This window comes from Ischnura elegans, chromosome 7, assembly GCF_921293095.1.
Source record: "Ischnura elegans chromosome 7, ioIscEleg1.1, whole genome shotgun sequence".
Lineage (NCBI taxonomy): Eukaryota > Metazoa > Arthropoda > Insecta > Odonata > Coenagrionidae > Ischnura > Ischnura elegans.
Genome location: NC_060252.1, coordinates 84,485,211 through 84,503,581, shown reverse-complemented (window position 1 = coordinate 84,503,581; position 18,371 = coordinate 84,485,211). Strand labels below are relative to the sequence as shown.

At 37.7% G+C, this 18,371-nt stretch overlaps 1 protein-coding gene across 2 annotated transcripts; it reads right to left on the bottom strand.

Annotated features, from left to right (window-relative positions):
* Positions 1 to 5,794: 5,794 nt before the first annotated feature.
* LOC124162269 (transmembrane protein 41B-like) lies at positions 5,795 to 14,844 on the bottom strand. 2 transcript variants are annotated; one of them, XM_046538742.1, is made up of 6 exons: positions 14,749 to 14,844; positions 14,159 to 14,303; positions 13,934 to 14,062; positions 12,402 to 12,600; positions 9,371 to 9,509; positions 5,795 to 6,970 (listed from the first exon to the last, which is right to left on the bottom strand). In XM_046538742.1, exons 1-6 carry the CDS (start codon positions 14,771 to 14,773, stop codon positions 6,801 to 6,803), a joined length of 807 nt encoding a protein of 268 aa, XP_046394698.1. In that variant the 5' UTR covers positions 14,774 to 14,844; the 3' UTR covers positions 5,795 to 6,800. The 2 variants fall into 2 exon arrangements, with proteins under 2 accessions (XP_046394698.1, XP_046394699.1); XM_046538743.1 differs by having other exon boundaries at positions 14,159 to 14,300; positions 14,749 to 14,807.
* Positions 14,845 to 18,371: the final 3,527 nt, after the last annotated feature.

Genomic DNA, 18,371 nt, shown 5'->3' with positions numbered 1-18,371 from the left:
CTACTTACGCGTCGTGTTTTCGCGCGCTTGAAAATTTTCACTTTTCATTTAATCGCAAAAATAGATATCGTCATTTAAAAATCTAAAAGCGTGAAATACGTACTCCAGGAGTAATAATCTTTCGATTCAGGCAATAAAAAAATAATAGGAAACCACCCTATTGACCTAATTCCTTTCCACGTCACCTCTCCATCATTCCTGCTCATTACTTATTCTTTAATTACCCCATCCATCATTTCTTCTTCCTCGTTTTGAGGATAATTCATTGAGGAATTCTCGGCTTTCAATGGAGTGTTGATAAATTTTATTTGGCATCCTTCTGGGGTGCCGAGGATGGATCAGAGGTAAGTTAACTTATTGCTCTGTAATCAAGCAAAGGCAATAGTGCAAAGTGTATTCCAGTATTTTCAGCAAGACTCTCACTTTGTAATTTTCTCAAAATTTGAGCTCGAACTCCACGCACCTCACCCACCCCTCTTTCTTTCTGGTGCACTGTTCAAGGTACTCCTAACATTTTATTTTTTAGATCCTTCAAGAATGGCATATAAAGTGCTGCTACTGGCTGGCAAATGAAAATATATGCAGAAAATTAAGAAGTGTGACTCTTTCTTTTAACATCTGACAAAATTATGATCTTTAACGAAAGTCCATTTCTTAGCATATCACTCAAACCATTGCTCTTCAACGGCCCTTGAAAATCAAAGTAAGGAGTCTAAGCAGGAAGGGAAAGGGATGGGAAGGGGTTGGTCCCTCTGTCCGAGGAGGTAGCTGGGGTTCCCCCCCTTCTTAATGAGCTATCTGGTGGAAACAGGGTTTTTGAGGCAATCTTTCATTTCCATTCACAGATGGTCTCATGGGAAAACATGGCAACGACTGCTTTTCTCTCTCCCTGTCCCATGTGTTGCAGGTCCCACCTCCTACTGCGACGCTGATCAAATCATTCCGACTTGCTCGAAAGGCCAGTTTAATGATATTTGAAGTAGATTTTAGGCACCCTGTAGATGTCATCAATGCCCTGTATTAACATGTTCCACCTGCACCATTTGGCTCTACATCCACCAATTACTTGCTCTCTGCTTACCTTGAATCCCAACCCAAGAACTTCGAATATTTCTCATGCATCTACCCAGTCTACAGTCTGGGGAGGAATTCCTCCTTGGCTCCTCATCTCTTGCATTGTGTTATAACTTCTTTCTCCCACCAGTAGTGATGTTTCACCTATGTATGCTAATACCAGAGGAAAATTTGAGATTTAGTCATCACACAGCTGAACAATTTTTGCATAGTAGACGAACTTGCATAAGGTGAAAGATCCTCCTGCATTAGGAAAACTGTGAGCTAAAAAATGTACATTTCATCTTCAGTTTCAAGGGAGCTATATTATTTGCATTAAAATAAGAAAAGGTTAAACCATATCATGAGAAACGATTGTCAGATGAAAACTATGATTTAGGAAGGTGGAAGAGAAGAATGTCTCAGACAAGATATATGGCAGGTGAAGAATCATAATCAGTAGAGGCATTGTGTTAGTTTTAAAAGATTAGCTGAAAGGAGAATTCAGTGAATAGCTGCATCAAACCAATCTTTGGAGTGATGACCGTAGGTGATTGAAAAAAGTCAGGACAATGTTCATCCTTTCCCTCCCTCCAGAATCTGCTTCTCCCCTCATTGTTAAAGTTGCTGAGTAGCTCACTGGCAGAGTCGCCCATAAGCGAAGGGGTTCTGGAGACATAGCTCTCCCCCACTCTCCTGTTAGGTATAACCAGATCATGGAGAGCAATAGAGGAAAACAGATTTTAAAATATCAAGATGAGAATATTGTTGGCCAAGAAGACTTTATGAATAGGAAAGAGTAGATGTGTTCATTCTAACTTTCCATTTCTCTGATTTCCACTCCAATTTTTAAATTCCCCTGACTTTATATCAATAGCAAAGCAGTCATATTTAAGGAAAAATGCTGCAACGTTAACATCTACACACTGCAGGTCACCTCAATAAGGGATGTTGGGACACCAGCCCTTTCCAAAGACTAGAAAAGAATGTGGGCATTGGTAGAGGTGGGCAGCATTGAAAATACTGGCAATTCAATTATTTTTACTAGTGTAATTTGTGCCTAAAATACAATTATTTGAAAGTATTTTGTTATTAAAATTCATTTAAGGAACTATTTTTCAATTCCAAAATTCAATTAGGCAAAATACGATTTGATTACACTACCCCTAAAGCCCCTGACAATACCTATTTGAGTTAATTATTTGCCAAAGGTGTCAAATTTACTGCTGTTATGACATCCCCATAGTAAAATTGATGATTGACCACGAGTATTGTACACCTCAAATGATTATGTTTGACGTGATTTGAGGGATGCTAATCTGAGTTCTCAGGATGAAATATGAGAATAGGCTGAATGAATTGAAGCTGTAGGTAAGGAGGAGAATGGAGCAGATGGATGGAGAGACAAAGGAAAATTCTTGATACAGAGAAAGGGAAGATGGAACTGCTAGAGGACATAAGGAAGAGACAGAGGGTAGGAGTGGAGTGAGTACTAAGCAGTGAGGGGATGCTGAGAACTGGGTTAGGGGGAAGGATGTTGGATAAATTTAGAAAAGTGAAGAGTAGAACAGGATATTTGGATAGAATGAAGCTTGAAGTAAATACAAATATGTACACAGAATACGAGAAAAAGGTGGAGCCAAATGCGAAGGCCAACTTAAAACCCAATTTTCGATATTATTATAGGAAATGGAAAAAGTTATTACTACAGATTTTATTAATATCCTGATACTTCTCTTTCTTCTGGAATGTCCAGTTTAAGAGAAAGAAATTGCATGAAAACAAATGTCAATATTGCAAATACCCAACTCAATCATCACGTGATCTCAGATTTTTTTCATTACAATCTTGTTTCAATGTGCACAAGCTGATTGTCCTACCTGGTCATATTTACTCTTAGGAATGAATGGGAACAGACCTGATTGCAAATCAAAGAGAGAAGTTCGATTGGTGAAGGGGGTCAGGCAATGGTAATCAGTAAATGTACCATGTCAATCTTCCATAACTGGTATATTAGTTATGAAAACATTGAATATTCTTCGACTTATTAAACACTTATCTCTAGTACGAAACTCCAATCCCCTCTCCTTTATTTATTGTTTATTAAAACTCTGTTACCATATTACAGTCGCTAGCATCCTCTTCCAATTTTCAGAGCACTTATTCCATATTTCTTTATGTACATTTCTCTAAAGACTATCTTCTACAGTCATTGCTCACATGCCTGCAAGTGGCCTACTTTTAGGAGCTATTTTACTCAAAAATTATCTTAATCTCAATACCTAATATCACACCCTTCCAGGTATTCAGCTAGGAATCAAGGCTGGGGGGGTCTTACGCACAACTAATACTGCACTGCAGTGTTGCTAATCTTATATATAAAAATGAATCGCAAAATGTGTTGGTAAGCGCATAACTCAACAACGCCTGGACCAATTTGGCCAATTCTTTTTTTAAAATGTTCGTTGAAGTCCAAGGATGGTTCTTACGGCGAGAAAAAATCGAATAATTGCCGGGAAAACCCTAAAAACAGCCTTTTTCTTTTTCACATACAAACGTTTTCTAACTAAAACGTAGAATCAATTTGAGCGTTATCCAAATATGCAAATCAGTGAAGAAATTTACAACGAAGCATTGATTTCAATTGAAGATATGTGCTTGATGATGTCAAACAAACTATTAATTCAATTAGGCCTGGCCGCGCCCAATCGTCCAATGCATGAATCTTTTAACCAACAGTTGCACCGAGAAAAACTGTATGATCTCAACACTTTGAAAGAATTAATTCAAACAAATCTTCCACTGTTGAATGAACAACAGAGGTATGTATTTGATACTCTTATGAAAGTAACAAATGATGAAACTGGGGGGATTTACTTCTTAGATGCACCTGGTGGTACAGGAAAAACTTTTTTGATTTCATTAATATTAGCAACAATTCGCTCACAAAATAAAATTGCACTTGCACTCGCTTCGTCGGGAATCGCAGCAACTTTGCTTGAAGGTGGTCGAACAGCCCATTCAGCACTAAAATTGCCATTAAATATGCAAAGCAATGAAACTCCAACCTGCAACATTTCGAAGAACTCTGCAATGGCAAAGGTTTTGCAGCAATGTCAATTGATCATTTGGGATGAATGCACAATGGCACATAAAAAAATTTTGGAGGCTTTAGACAGAACCTTAAAAGATCTACGGAGCAATCGGAACCGATTTGGTGGTGCAATGATTTTATTAGCAGGAGATTTTCGTCAAACATTGCCAGTGATTCCACGATCAATGCCAGCTGATGAACTCAACGCATGTCTAAAGTCATCCAATTTGTGGAAATATGTCAAAGTACTTCATTTAAGCAAGAATATGCGTGTTGAGTTGCAAAATGACCAATCTGGAAACATATTCTCTAAACAACTCATTGACATTGGTAATGGCAATTTTCCTATTTACATGTTGACTGGATGCATTAACTTTCCTCAAAGTTTTTGTCATTTAACTCAATCAAAAGAAGAACTCATTCAGAAGGTATTTCCAGATGTTGCTCAAAATTACAGAAACCATGATTGGTTAAGCGAACGAGCTATATTGGCAGCCAAAAACATTGATGTAAATGAATTAAATTTCAAAATTCAAGAACAAATTACAGGCGAATCGAGGATATATAAATCAGTTGATTCGGCAACTAACCAAGACGATGTAGTTAACTATCCACCGAAATTTTTAAACTCGCTGGATTTGCCAGGATTGCCACCTCACAATCTTCAATTAAAGGTTGGATCGGTAATTATAATGTTGCGAAATATCATCCAACCGCGCCTTTGCAACGGCACACGGTTAGCGATAAAAAAACTACTAAACAACGTGATAGAAGCAACTATATTGAAAGGAAAGTATAAAGGAGAAGATGTTCTCATACCGCGCATTCCAATGATTCCGACTGATGTGCCATTTGAGTTTAAACGACTACAGTTTCCAGTGCGGCTTGCTTTTGCTATGACCATAAACAAGTCCCAGGGGCAATCATTAAGTGTTTGTGGCATTAATTTGGAAAACCCATGTTTCTCACATGGTCAATTGTATGTTGCCTGTTCCCGTATTGGAAAACCATCAGATTTGTTTGTCTATGCGCCAGGTAATCAAACAAAAAACATCGTTTATCACAAAGCACTACAATGAAAATAGAACTGATTTTTTTTGTTAATAATTATGATTTACATGATTAAAATTACTTACTTTTAAATGCTTATAGTGTTTTATTTAATTATTTTTAATTCACACCGAATTATTACCAGGGTGACGGTTCTGTTCAGGATAATTTTTTGCAAAGAATATAAAAAAGGTAGGAACAAAACACTGCCACATTACAAATTTTTTTGACAGGACGAAGTCTGTCGGGTCAGCTAGTGCAAAATAAAATTTTACGACAATGGGCTACGCATCCACCACCCTCTCCTCTCCCGACGTACAAACTTTCCAACTCAGTTCCATGAATAGCTTGATGTCTTGTTTGTGAGTCATCCATCCCCCTAATATTAGTTACAAAATTTGCCACATTAAAATATTTATTAAAAATTCCCTGAGCTCTGGGGGAGGGGGGGGGGGGTTATCCCCCAAAACCCCCCCTCGCTGCACCACTGCACCCTTCTACAAACTTTCCTTCTATGTACTCCTTTCACACACCAATCTTGTCATTAATTACCTCCTGCTCCTCGATCGGCAAGGGAATGATAAATAAATAAAACCATTTTTAGTAACAATTTATCCTTTTGGTATGGAATGTAACATCACCAGTGAATGACATATTTGTGCATGAAATAAATAATAACATACGTGGTAATAAATAAGTAGGTATGTCAATACATGTAACAGAGGTGGAACAGTAACTATGGTAGCCATAGCATGAATTTTTCTCTGTTCAGTGCCTCATTAATCACAACAGCAGAAATAGTATCTATTGTCTCCATTCGTATAAAATTGAACATGTATTTTTAGTTGGTTGGGTTGGTTCTAAGCAATCATAAGTTATTTTGTCAAATATTAACCACTTTAACATGAAACACAATGTCATTTTAGATACACAGGTTCACAACACCTCAACAACATTTGTGTACACACACTTTGAATCCATTCATGGTTCAACATTTCCATATTTCAGGTGGATATCATGTTCCACCATTAAAACACTCAAAATATATTTCCCACAGTCAAGCAAAAAATGGTAATCCAAAAAGCACTCAGACATGAATAATTGGAAGCTATGTTTGAGTAGCTAACAAAAGTTTTAAGCTACATACCAATAACTATTCAACTTATTTTGGCAATACACGATAGTAATCTTCATGATAACAACAGTACATCAAAAAACATAAAAATGTGCACGAATAATTTAAATACAGTGAGAGGAATACCTTAATCTTAGCTAAATTGTTAAAAACAGAAAAACAGCACTTCTTATTTCAAAAAAAAGGTCCAAAGTGTTCAGTTAGACCTGGGTGATGAATGGAAAAAAGGTATGAATTTCATCAAAACAAAGAACAGTTACACAATTTCAAACAGTCTATCACCACCTCAGAAGAGAGATTGGTCCCATTAGATACTTAGTTAGAAAACAAAGCATAGTCCTTATTCACAAGAAATGTCACCACTCTCCTAACACACTACTGATAGCAAACACTTGCTCAACAGAAATTAATCCCTCAAAATAAATAATTTAGGTAAAAATATCCATAATTGCAATTCTATAACATTCTTTATTCTAACTTTTCCCTCAGCCTATTCTTTAGAAAAACAGGCACCAGTGAGAGTACTGCAAACAAGGCTATCAATGCCACAGATGTGAATGAAAAGGCATCTCCAGAAGATGTCAACTGGTGGAGCGTGGTTCCTGCCTGGATGGCTACAAAAGAAGGTGGTGCCACACCTGCCCAAAAATAAAGGAAATTAATAAAGTGAAAGTTAAAGAGAAAAATACAAGCTAATGCCACCTCTGACTGAGAGAATGACTTTTCTTGAGAACAAAATTAGCCTAGGACACCCACGTTAAGCAGCAGTAAAGTTATAGGCCCTTGCTACACTGAAGCTGGAATGAAAATTTTTTCAACACTTTGAAAACAGATGCTGCACATGGGTTAATACAGTAGACCTCCGTTATTACGAAGTTCACGGGACCGAAAAAACCGGAGGTTCGTAATAACGAAGTTCGTATGAAGTTGGTTCGTTTCTTTTAGGAATCGTTGAAAAAAAATATGTATAATAAACGAGTTTAAATTACGTGAAAATACATAGAAATAGGAAAATACGTTTCAGTTTCTCGATAGAAGAATGCGGCATGATGCAATCTAGGGTTGATATCTCCCCGAATACAGTCAGTCCGACATGCGAACTAGATGCGTCCCAAGACCTTGTTCCTAAGTTGATAAACCTACAGTCAGGTCGCCGAGAGTGGTCCGTAATAGGAAGAATGGTCTAGGTCGGGGTAGGGGGCAAGGTTGCTAGATAAGAAAGGGAAACGCCTACAAAGGGTTCCGTGAAGAAAGGAGCCGGAAGGGACGACGAGCGTGAAGGACCCAGAGGAAGAATCACTTGGTTTCGTGATTCGAATAAAGGGCTTGTTTGGGTGGATCAGGCTTATTTCAATGCTCATTATGCATTTGACGTTTTATGACTAGGCAAGGGTGTATTAGGTGCGTTTGGGGGACAGCGATTGGCTGTAAACCGTGCTGGCCCAGGGTTATCTGCCCCTTTTATTGTGCCGTCATAGGAAAATTCTCGCCGGCCGGACTTTCCCGTATGCAAGGAATCGAGGAGTGCGGTTATCCTGCAGAATGTAACACTGCATTACACGTATGTGCTAACTCTCGAAATTTGACAATTTTGAATGCCTCTGAACCTCTGAAAATTAGTAAATAGAATGTGCGTAAGAAGACTATACGTACAATTTACGAGCGGTTATGAGTGGGTCACAATGACTCCACAGGAATGAAGCTTACTATATAATATAGAGTATAAACTGAGTAAAGAACCATAACTGACGCTCTTGAGCACAGACACAAAAAGAAATTAAACGTGGCGCGATTATTGAAACTTATCGCGGTGAATTTCCACCAAAATACCATTGCTTAGTGTGGAACTTCGTAATAAAGTTCATTTAGTAACCGCTGGGACCGGGACTGAGGTTCGTAATTTCATAATAACGTTCCTTTTACTATAGCTTGTATAGGCCTTTTCGTCGGGACCAACGAGTGGCTTCGTAATAACGAGAAATTCGTAATAACGTTGTTCGTATTAACGAGAGTCTACTGTAATTTCTTTTTTCCACACCACTAAAAACAGCGCTTTCGGCCTTTACATCGGGCTTTTAGCAATCAAACACACACAAACATCCATGCCCTAGATAGAATTACTTACTCAGGCTGGACTCGAACCCGCAACCTTTGGTTTGGCAGGTGAGGACTTTACCCCACCACCACCGAGGGCGGCAAATTATGTACTAATACAATGAACTTGTAATAATAAATCACAATTTAATTACAGTAAAACGCCTTCATAATGAAATGAACTTCCATATCACAAAATTTTAAGAAAACCTACTCACAACATCATAGTCCCAGGCCCCTTCCCAAGAATACATCATGGAGAAAAACCATGGAAAAAAACTTCAATGTGCTCTATAATCTCAAAACCTGCCAGCAAAAAAGTCCGCAATCAGGCTCCACTGAGAAAACGACCTCTCAAGTGAAAATTTTCACTTGTAAATAATTTTACCGCGTGGTTATGAGCAATTTCACTTAAAACATTGTATTTCAGCAATACATAATGGTGGAATAGAATAATGTTATTTAATACTCTTATGAGTTTCTCTTAATTATGACCAATAGACTTGCTCTCATACATCTAATTGCCATTAGCTGTGCAGCTAATCAGAATCAGGAACACCTGCATGGCCTCTTTTGTCTTATTGTTCATCATAAGGAGTTTTTTTTTTTAATATGCAGCATGGAGCTTCATTACGAAGGGATTTATTAAATTATACTTAAAGTATATTTGTTATTAGATAGATCTGTAGTTTCAATTGAGTTTTTGAAGTTTCCGGAAAGAGGATGAGATATCATTATTTCAAAATTAATTAGAAGCATTAAAAAATGGTCTTTTTCAGATATTTTTGATTTTCTACAAGATTTTTCACATTTCTGAGATAAAATAATTGTAAAAATCATAACAAAGGATATTTGGCTCTACAACCAGCTGTAATAATGGTAATACGGCGTGATGCTAGATTAATTAAGGTATAAAAGACAAATCCATCACCACTTAAACTTACCTACAAATGTCCCTAGCCAAAACGGAAACACAGGAACATCAATCACAGGAGCTGATATATTTATGAACCAGTTAGGAAGAAATGGAGTTACTCTTAAAAATATCATATAATTTAAGATGTTTCCCCGATGTTTATCCACCTGCAAATGATAAAAACACATATTCATTGATCACTTAGTATAATTTAAATAGGCAAATATTGAATAAATGTTTCATAATGTCAGCAAAATACAGAATTAAAAATTCACTCTTGAAACATCAGGACCAAGTGTTCCTCTCATATTGCTTCAGCAACCATGGCTGAGCAAGTATGAGAAGTGAAGCTAAAACAGGAATTTGATTAAATAGAGGATATACATGTATAGTGGCTTAGCGAGGGGGGTCCAGGACCAAATATAAAAGCACTCTTACTTTGCACCACAAAAGAAAACCAAATACTGAAAAATCATGAATTTACAAAAGATTTCTTTGAAAAATGAAGTTTTTTCGATTACGAAAAGTGAAAAAAGAAAAATTAGATTAAAACCCTCTCCTTAGTAGACCGTTTCTCAAAAAAGTTTCCCCCAGGTTTTGCACCCCCCCCCCCCCAAACAAATTTGTACACAACGCCACTGTACATGTGTAGCTAAAACCATATCTAGATTTTGACTCATTTCTGTTTAACCTATATGCAGAGGAAATGGTAGGGGGTATGGGATTAGTAAGATGCTGGAGTTATAGTAGAGGGCTGCTGTTTAAATCAGTGAGATTCATGGATGACCAGGCATTGATTAGTCAGTTGCCAAAGAGTTACAGGCATTAGAATGTATGCTACGTAAACAGTGCAAGGAGTATGGAAAGAAGATTAAGCACAAGAAGACCATAGTCATGCCATTTTGTTAAGCTTACAAGCTAAGAATGTCAGGCTCATGATTAGCCTACAGTCCCAAAAAATGAACCACTCAGGCCTAGACTGAGGACACTATTCTCAAAAGCTCTGCTAGCAGCCTCCAGTTTCCTCTATGCTGCCCAAATAGTTGAACTGATTCATCTGCTCTAGTTTTTGACCACCTATGTACAGTCCTGGACAAAAGAATGAACCACCTTCGTGTGGAGAGAGGCAGTAGTTATCCTGACGCATACTTTTCAGGATTAGTTCGTACTTAGTCGTTAGAGAAATTACTTCAATGTGCAATCCCACTTTTTTAGCATCCTAAAAATATTCCAATTTATTTGAAATCTGACATGATGCTCTTATACGTAATTCTCCTAATTCCTGATCTCTTAACCCTTCTCTTTTTTTAATAAAAAAAATACTTAATGCCGCACCCCCACCCCTTGCCATAGGAGGGTTCATTCATACTGGCCTCACCTTCTGGCCTGGTATTGGCAAAGAATGAGCTTGCTGAAGGCTTGTATTTTTTTAAATCACCCATTTTCAGGGTAAACACTCAAAAGCCTTCCCTAGTGAAAAGGGCTTTGTAAAGTAGGAATCAGCCACATTTTTAGAAATACGAGCACATTTTTGTGCAGGAATCGTCTTAAATAATTTGCTACTGTATCTGCATTATGAATGCTTGTATTGACCCTTTTACTGCCAGCCCATTTTAGGTGGGATGTACGAAGACTGCCACGGCTATTTTTCGGAATTAGTAACATTTCAGATTTAAAAATTTTTCAGCTACTCAACGTTATTTAATAAGTCTAGATTTTTTCCCAATTCTTAAAATATATTTATATCTTATAACCATAGATAGATTATGGGGGTTTACATAAATTAAAGCCGTTGAAAAGGCCACAATCACGAAAAAAGTGAAATAATTCAGGCCGATAAATCGGCCATTGGCAGTTTCCGCTCAACCAGAGAGGGCTGATATATTGGCTCGGTGGCATAAAAGGGTTAAGAAATCAGGAATTTGGAGAATTACATATAAGAGTATCATGTCAGATTTCAAATAAATTGGGATATTTTTAGGATGCTAAAAAAGAGGGATCGCACATGAAAGTAATCTCTCTAATGACTAAGTAGGAACTAATCCTGAAAAGTATGCCTCCGGATAAATACTGCCTCTCTACACACGAAGGTGGTTCATTTTTTTGTCCAGGACTGTACATAGGTGGTCACAAACTAGAGCAGATGAATCAGTTCAACTATTTGGGCAGCATAGAGGAAAACAAACACAAAAGTAATGAAATAAGGAATAGAATTGCACCAGCAAAGGAGGCATTCATGAATAGGAAAGAACTGACGAGAATCGTTGCGTATGAATTTAGAGAAAAGGCAAGGGAAGAGACTAATCAGGAGTGTGGTGCTTTATGACGCAGAAACATGGACATTGAGGAAGGAGGACGAGAAGAATGGAAGTGCAAAGCGTGAGAGTGGAGGAGAATGAAGAAGTTGAACTGTATGTAGGTGAAGAGGCATGGCAAAGTGCTAGACATCATGGGCAAAGAGAGGAAACACCGTGAGAAATGGAGGAGACAGAGGGTTTGGATAAAGCGAGTACTGAGCGGGAAGGGGATATTAAAAACTATGCTAGCAGGAAGAATGCTTGATAGTCAGGAAGAGAATACGATTTATTAATGCAATGAAAGGATCATTGTCAATCAAAGAGGGAAGTTCACGATGGAGGAGGGGAAAGCCAGAATAATTTGCAATTGCTCCATTCAAACCTCCCTACACCAGTAGAATACTTCAATAAAAGAATAAATATTAAATGTTAAGTTTATAAGGCTATAATGTTTACGTAAACTCTAATGAAAACACATTCTTACATTGTCCATAAGACAACATTTACTTACTGTTGAACTGTTGAAAGTTTAAGTCTAAAACTGTAGAAGACCATGAAAAACTTGAGCAATTGAGGTGAAAGTCCCAGTTACGATTCTTATGCATAAAAATATTGCTCTTTGAAAATGAAAAGTGAATGCCAACACATTTGCTGTCTTAAGAAGTTGAATTAGCATGATTTTTACTGATGCCAAAATTAATTATTTTAGGGCACAATTGACTTAAATTTACTTTTCTAAAAAAAATAGCAAATCAAACTCACTGTGTCAGCCCATTGCTGTATCTTCTCTGGGAAGTATTTCCAAACAATAGGTCTCCCAACAAGAAGCGATAGGAGATAGCAAAATGTTGCACCAGTGGCAGAACAAAAACAGACCAATACCAGGGCCAATGGGAATGGAAACAAGAATCCTGATAGAATGGACAGTGATATTGATCCAGGGATGGCAAATGTTTGAAGGCTTTTCCACAGAATTAAGGAATGCATCAGATAGAGGTGACATGCACACAATAAGAGATTAAAAATGAGGAACAGTTAGGCCGTTTTCCAATTCGCAATTATTCACCCTCCGTGCACTTTTCGATTGTCAACTTACGGATGTGACGACAGCAAGGGTGGATCCAATCGGCGAGGGCGCAAGGGAACGAAGGGTAAGTGAGCAAGGGAGCGCGGATGCTCCCTCACTACCTTCCCCTCGTAGGAAGTGGACGTCAAAATGGCGGCAATGGAAAACTCGGAAATCTTGAACTGGAGTTGTAAGTAATTTTTTCTTTATTAAGTGAAGAGAGAGGGTCCAATCGGTGCCATAAAAGTCAAAATACGAAGCAATCTAAATTACCAACGTAAACAAACCGAGTAGTAGGGTGAAATTAATTATTAAATCAACCACAAGATGTCCTAACCCGACCCTGTGCTTCACATTTTGTTACTGCCATTAGTTCGCATTATTTCCGTTCACACTATATGGCGCCAGTAGAGCATTTGTAAGGGAGCAGGGTGCAAGGGAGAAAGGGGACGAGGGAATGAGTGCACACTACGTGGATTGGAAAACGGCCTTAGGTAGTTGCCTTAGGACTTGAACAGGGGCATCATGAGTTTCTTTCTATTCTATTCTAAGATGACTATATAATTAAAGCAGAGCCAAAATGCTAGAACTTGTCTACTTGAGTACCTTCTTATTATGTAGCCTGCTTTGAAAAGTGAAATCATTCTTCTAATGATCACCTGAAAATAAAAATTTTCAGGTACAAACAAAAGTGCCAGACAAATTAAGGCACCATTAATCTGGCACTGGAGTGGCATCTAAGTAGACAGTACTGTTGAGATATTTTTTTAAGCAAAAAACTGAACTCAGCAGGTGTATATTCAAAAACAGAGCACTGAAATAAATTATTGATGATGACTACATAATAACCGTATCAATAATTGGCACATGATTTTATGCCCAGTTTAAAATGGATTTCATACTTTTACAAGAGAAATTATAAGCAGAAGAGTTGAATAAATGGATAAAAAGATGACAACTCGCGGGATCTCCGTATGATAAATGTGAAAAATAAACTACTATTTACTTTCCAAGCAGTTTTTTTAATAGCCCCAATCGATTTCAACAACAATGAGTCATTTTCAAAGGGGTAAAATAGTCCTGTGGCAGTGTGGAAAGTACTAATATATTCACTTCTCACTGGATCTACAAACTATGAGCACCCTATACTATCAATCCGTATGATGATAAAAGCATAACAGTAGATCAAGACAAACCAATCTCTTCAATTGATGTATTTAAAGGATACAAAATATATACCATAAAAACTCCAAGCAAAACTTCATAATAATACTGTTCTTTATATCGGTATAAAACTTGACCTAGCAACTTAGCGTCTTCTATGTCTCGAGGAATTTTTATGTGGACCTTCTCCTCCCTGGGGACATTAAATAAGCATAAATTTAGATCAGTTTCTGCGACAACAGTTTTAATGTAAGTTTATTTTCAGTATCAATAGATCCTCGTTACTTACTCTTCTAGGTTTGGAAACTTGGTGTAGACAGATAGAAGGGATAAGATTGACAATACAAATACTGCTGCCAATACAATAAATGCATTTCTAGTGTTTATTTTCTCCGGCTTTTGCACTTGATGCAACCTCTGCTCCACAGGATCTGCTAAATAAATGGACAGCTTTGAAAACAAATGCTCGATAGACGACTTCTTTATTAGCGCGATAGCAAGTCATTTATCATACTAAACTTCTTAAAGATTCAGATCTTACGCAACGCAGTCAACGTATGCGTTGAATTAATTAAGAACCAAGTCACAGAGCTTAAAAAAACAGATCTATACAGGAAATATTATCACTATTAACTTGGCGAAAATAATGAAGGGTCAATTGATTCCTAAAAGTTTTATAGCCTTAATACTATACTGCCGGTGATGCGTAGCCAATTCTTACATTACGTAAATACTAATAATTTAACGAACAACGATTCTTTATGACTAGGAAAATGCCAAAACTACAAAGATCACACTGCAAAGAATTCATAAATAGCTGAGTAATGCGACAATATGAGCTCAATTCAATGACCACAGACTGCTAAAGTTAATATTTACCTCCAGCCGTTCGAGCTTCCTCCATGACCACGAATTTCTTTCAAACAAATGACAAACGAATCTTCCAATAAGCTCGAGTGGTTTGTTTTTTTTTTACATGATTGTGGTTAGGCGCGTTCAACGAAGAGTGTGAAGACCAAGAACAGTGAACAATTCCTTGGATTAATTGTCATGCTGTTGCTTCTAATTTGTTTAAATGTTATAATTTAGATGAATGATAATGGAGAACAAAAAGTAATCGAAAGTGACAATTGCAAAGAGCCGAATGCTATTAATTCGAAATGAGCATGCCGGTAATAACTTAACATTATTATTAATAAATTAAATTTCGAATAGGAGATGACTATTGCGAGACTCTTATGCAATAAAATTTTGTTTAGTAGCTAAATTATATCCTCTTTTAACAATATTTGGGTTCTGCCACGTTCATTTAAATTAGGTACCTTCGGAAGATAATAGTGCGCACTATTAGTACTCCACGGAACTTACGTCTAAAATCATGCTTCCTAGTAAATATTTCATTTGTTGGCTGCGGTAGTTCCAAAGGCCTTTGACTTCGGGCTGCCGATTCTTCTCTGCCGCGATCAATTGTAAGGGTCTAGTTATCTGAAAGACCTCGACCGTGGTCGTTTCAGATAAGAATGTGAAGCATCTCAAAGTGAAAGATGCTCGCCGGCCTTTTATTTTTTTCCTGTTTATCGCGCCTTATGTCTACGAGTCATTTCACCATGAAGGCAGCAACAGGATTCAGTCGAAGTCGTCACAGGCGAAATTTTCCTAAGTAACATATTAGCGTACACTACACATCTCGTGTTATTCACTGTATTTGTTACGGGCACTTTCAAAAGCATGATTTCCTCCATGGATGAAAAAGGGATGGGACTTCTACGCTTGAACCAAAAATTGGACAAAAACAACGGCGTTGTTGCGACGGAATGATTGGCGAAACACATAGCGGAGTAGCCTGAATGGTATTTGAAGGAGTAGCTCGGCAGCTAATTTTGCGCCGTGAGAAAATGTAAAGGCCGTTTACACGGTACACGGAATTACGCAATCTGACGTACGTGCGAAGGCGCAATCAAAATTGCGTCGTGTAAAGCGGTGAATTGCTAGAACATATGCGAGAGTGCGTGGATGCGAGACGGCAAAATAGCCCCTGTTCTAATTTCGTTCATGCATTCACGCAATAGGGGTGTTAACCTCAAACGAAAATACCCATTTAAGTAGATGATAACGGTGAGTTTTGGCTAATAATTCACATTGGTGAAAAAATTTCTGCAATAGGTGCATTACATTTTCTTTAGTGCTCCGTTGAAATTTGTGCGCCTTTGAAACGGCCAGTTTCGGCGGGAAGTCAGGCTCGAATGGCTGTGACGTCACACACAGCTACTTCGCTGACTGCACGCTTTCGGTGAACGCCGTTATCCGAGCCGTGCTTGAATTTGTGGATGCCGTGGTGAGAAATGCCTTCGGATTGTGGTTTTGTGAGGGCTAATTCTAATACTGTGCCTAATATGAGTGCTCGGATGCTCATTTTTCATCATTAATAAAAAGAGGGCAAGGCAAGAAAAATATCTAAATACGCAGTAATGACATTTTTAGCGCTCCGGAAATTCAAGGAGTCAAGCAGGCAAGTTAGGAGTCAATGCATATTAATTATGATAGCACTGTTAAGTATGTTAATCGTACTGATGAGTATATTGTGCATCAAATACTTAATTTTGTTACGATTACTCAACCTTGGCTTCCATTTTTATTCGAATTTTCTCCTGGTAAACGCTGAAATGGTTCTCCAGGGGTACATTTCATATTATCACACAAATCCCTGTCACGCAATGCTCGTTTTTTTAGTTTTAAAGGCTTGATAATTTATATCCCATGAAAACTTAGGTGACATAAGGGAACTAATACCGTAAAATAATCACTTTTGTTCGTCTCAGATTTGTCTGAATCATGATATGGAATGGCGAATTATTGTAAATATTTATTATTGTGAATGTTACTGTAAGGCCCCTTGCAGCACGCACCGATTTTGGATGGGCGGTAAAATACCGGCCGATATTTTACCGGTGAAGCGCTGCTTGCACACACGCCGGATTTTCACAGGTCAAAAGATAAGTTGCTTGGTTGTTGAGCTGCCGCAGGGGATCCGCAGTGGCATTGGCCGGTAACTAACCGACTTTTTACCGGTGCCGGTGCGCGTTCGGTGTGCAAGCTCCCATACCCTTCCATTGTTCACCATTGGAATGTTGACGGCCGTCCAAAATCGGCGTGTGCTATGGGTCTAAGGGTTGATAACTATTTCAGCGCTGCCAGAAAAGAATACGGCGATTCAGCAGTTTGCTATATCCAACTTAAAAGAGAATAATAGATAAACTATGAAAGGGAGAGTTTGTCCTGAGCACAAAATCAGAAGAAACCACAGGAAAAATAATTTTTGTCACATATTCTTCCGCCATACCCAGAGGAACAAAATTAACAAAGTCATTTGGTTCACAAGGTACTAAATACTTGATAGCATTACATTTTTATATTATTATACTCACTCCATGTCAAAGCTTGATTTATTGGATCAGAGGGCTTTTGAATTTGAATTCATTTAATTATATACTGTACATAATTGCTGTAATTGGCTTAAAAGACAAAGGCAGATCAAATTTGTTATGCTTCGGAAAAAATATTAAATTTTTAAGCGATGTGAAATAAGAGGTAAAATTTTGTGGATAGTAGAAGAAACTCTTGCCTTACTGATTTGTAATTGGTCTCCTAATCTCTTTAAGTTGTCATTTAATTTAATTTTGATGATGGTGATGAAAATGTCTCTAGTGGCAATCTTAAATATTCCAGAGGGCAAATCAACGACGTACAAGTAAGTACCTAAGACGTATTTCTAAGTACCTCTTAGGGTAACTTCATTATTAAGTCAGTTTTATTATTGTTTTCACCAACTCCAAAACTCTCGGTTGAGAATGTGCTCGAGAATATTTCATCAATAAACATTATGTTTGGTTACTGTATGGCAATCTCTGGTGTATTAAATCTAAGACTAAGTTAGCATCAATTAACTTCGGTGTTCATTGAATAGTAGCATAAACATTGTTCTTAATCTTTTGTAAATGATTTCCCTTCAAATAACTTAAATTAAAATTGTTTTCGTCCGTTCGACTTATTTTGGAAGACCGCAAGTAAAACAATAAATCACGTTAACTGACGTTGTAATGCTGGCATTTAGTAAAAATTTAACACTAACATTAAAATAATTTTCACAGCAATAATAATATGTCTTGCCGTTGATGTTTTCGTTCATCTCGCATTGCTGCAGTTAACCATTTCCTTCGCACACGAGAATTAAGAGGCACAGCAATAAAACGTTTTCCCGGATATCTTATTGTGGTAGAATTACAAAGTGGTAGAAAGCAATATAGTATATATGCCTTCTTCCTAATATCCTCCATTTTCACCCTCGTTGTGTCTTCTCTGACGCAGGATCACAGGTTTTTCGACGGGGTTGACGGGTTCCGCAAGAAGTTCGCTGTGTGTGACGTCAGCATGCCTTCGGCAACCATCGTGCGCTCTCGGAGCGTTTGAGCCGGCCCTCGGATTCCACACTTTTCGCTTAGCCT

What these genes read in the sequence shown, in the direction of transcription:
- LOC124162269 (XM_046538742.1), bottom strand. Translation starts at nt 14,773, where the DNA reads ATGGAGGAAGCTCGAACGGCTGGAG. An exon ending in GTTTTTATGGTATATATTTT is followed by an intron (nt 12,601 to 13,933) that starts GTATCCTTTAAA and finishes TCTGTGGAAAAG; the next exon opens with CCTTCAAACATTTGCCATCC. An exon ending in TTGGCTAGGGACATTTGTAG is followed by an intron (nt 6,971 to 9,370) that starts GTAAGTTTAAGT and finishes ATTTTTGGGCAG; the next exon opens with GTGTGGCACCACCTTCTTTT.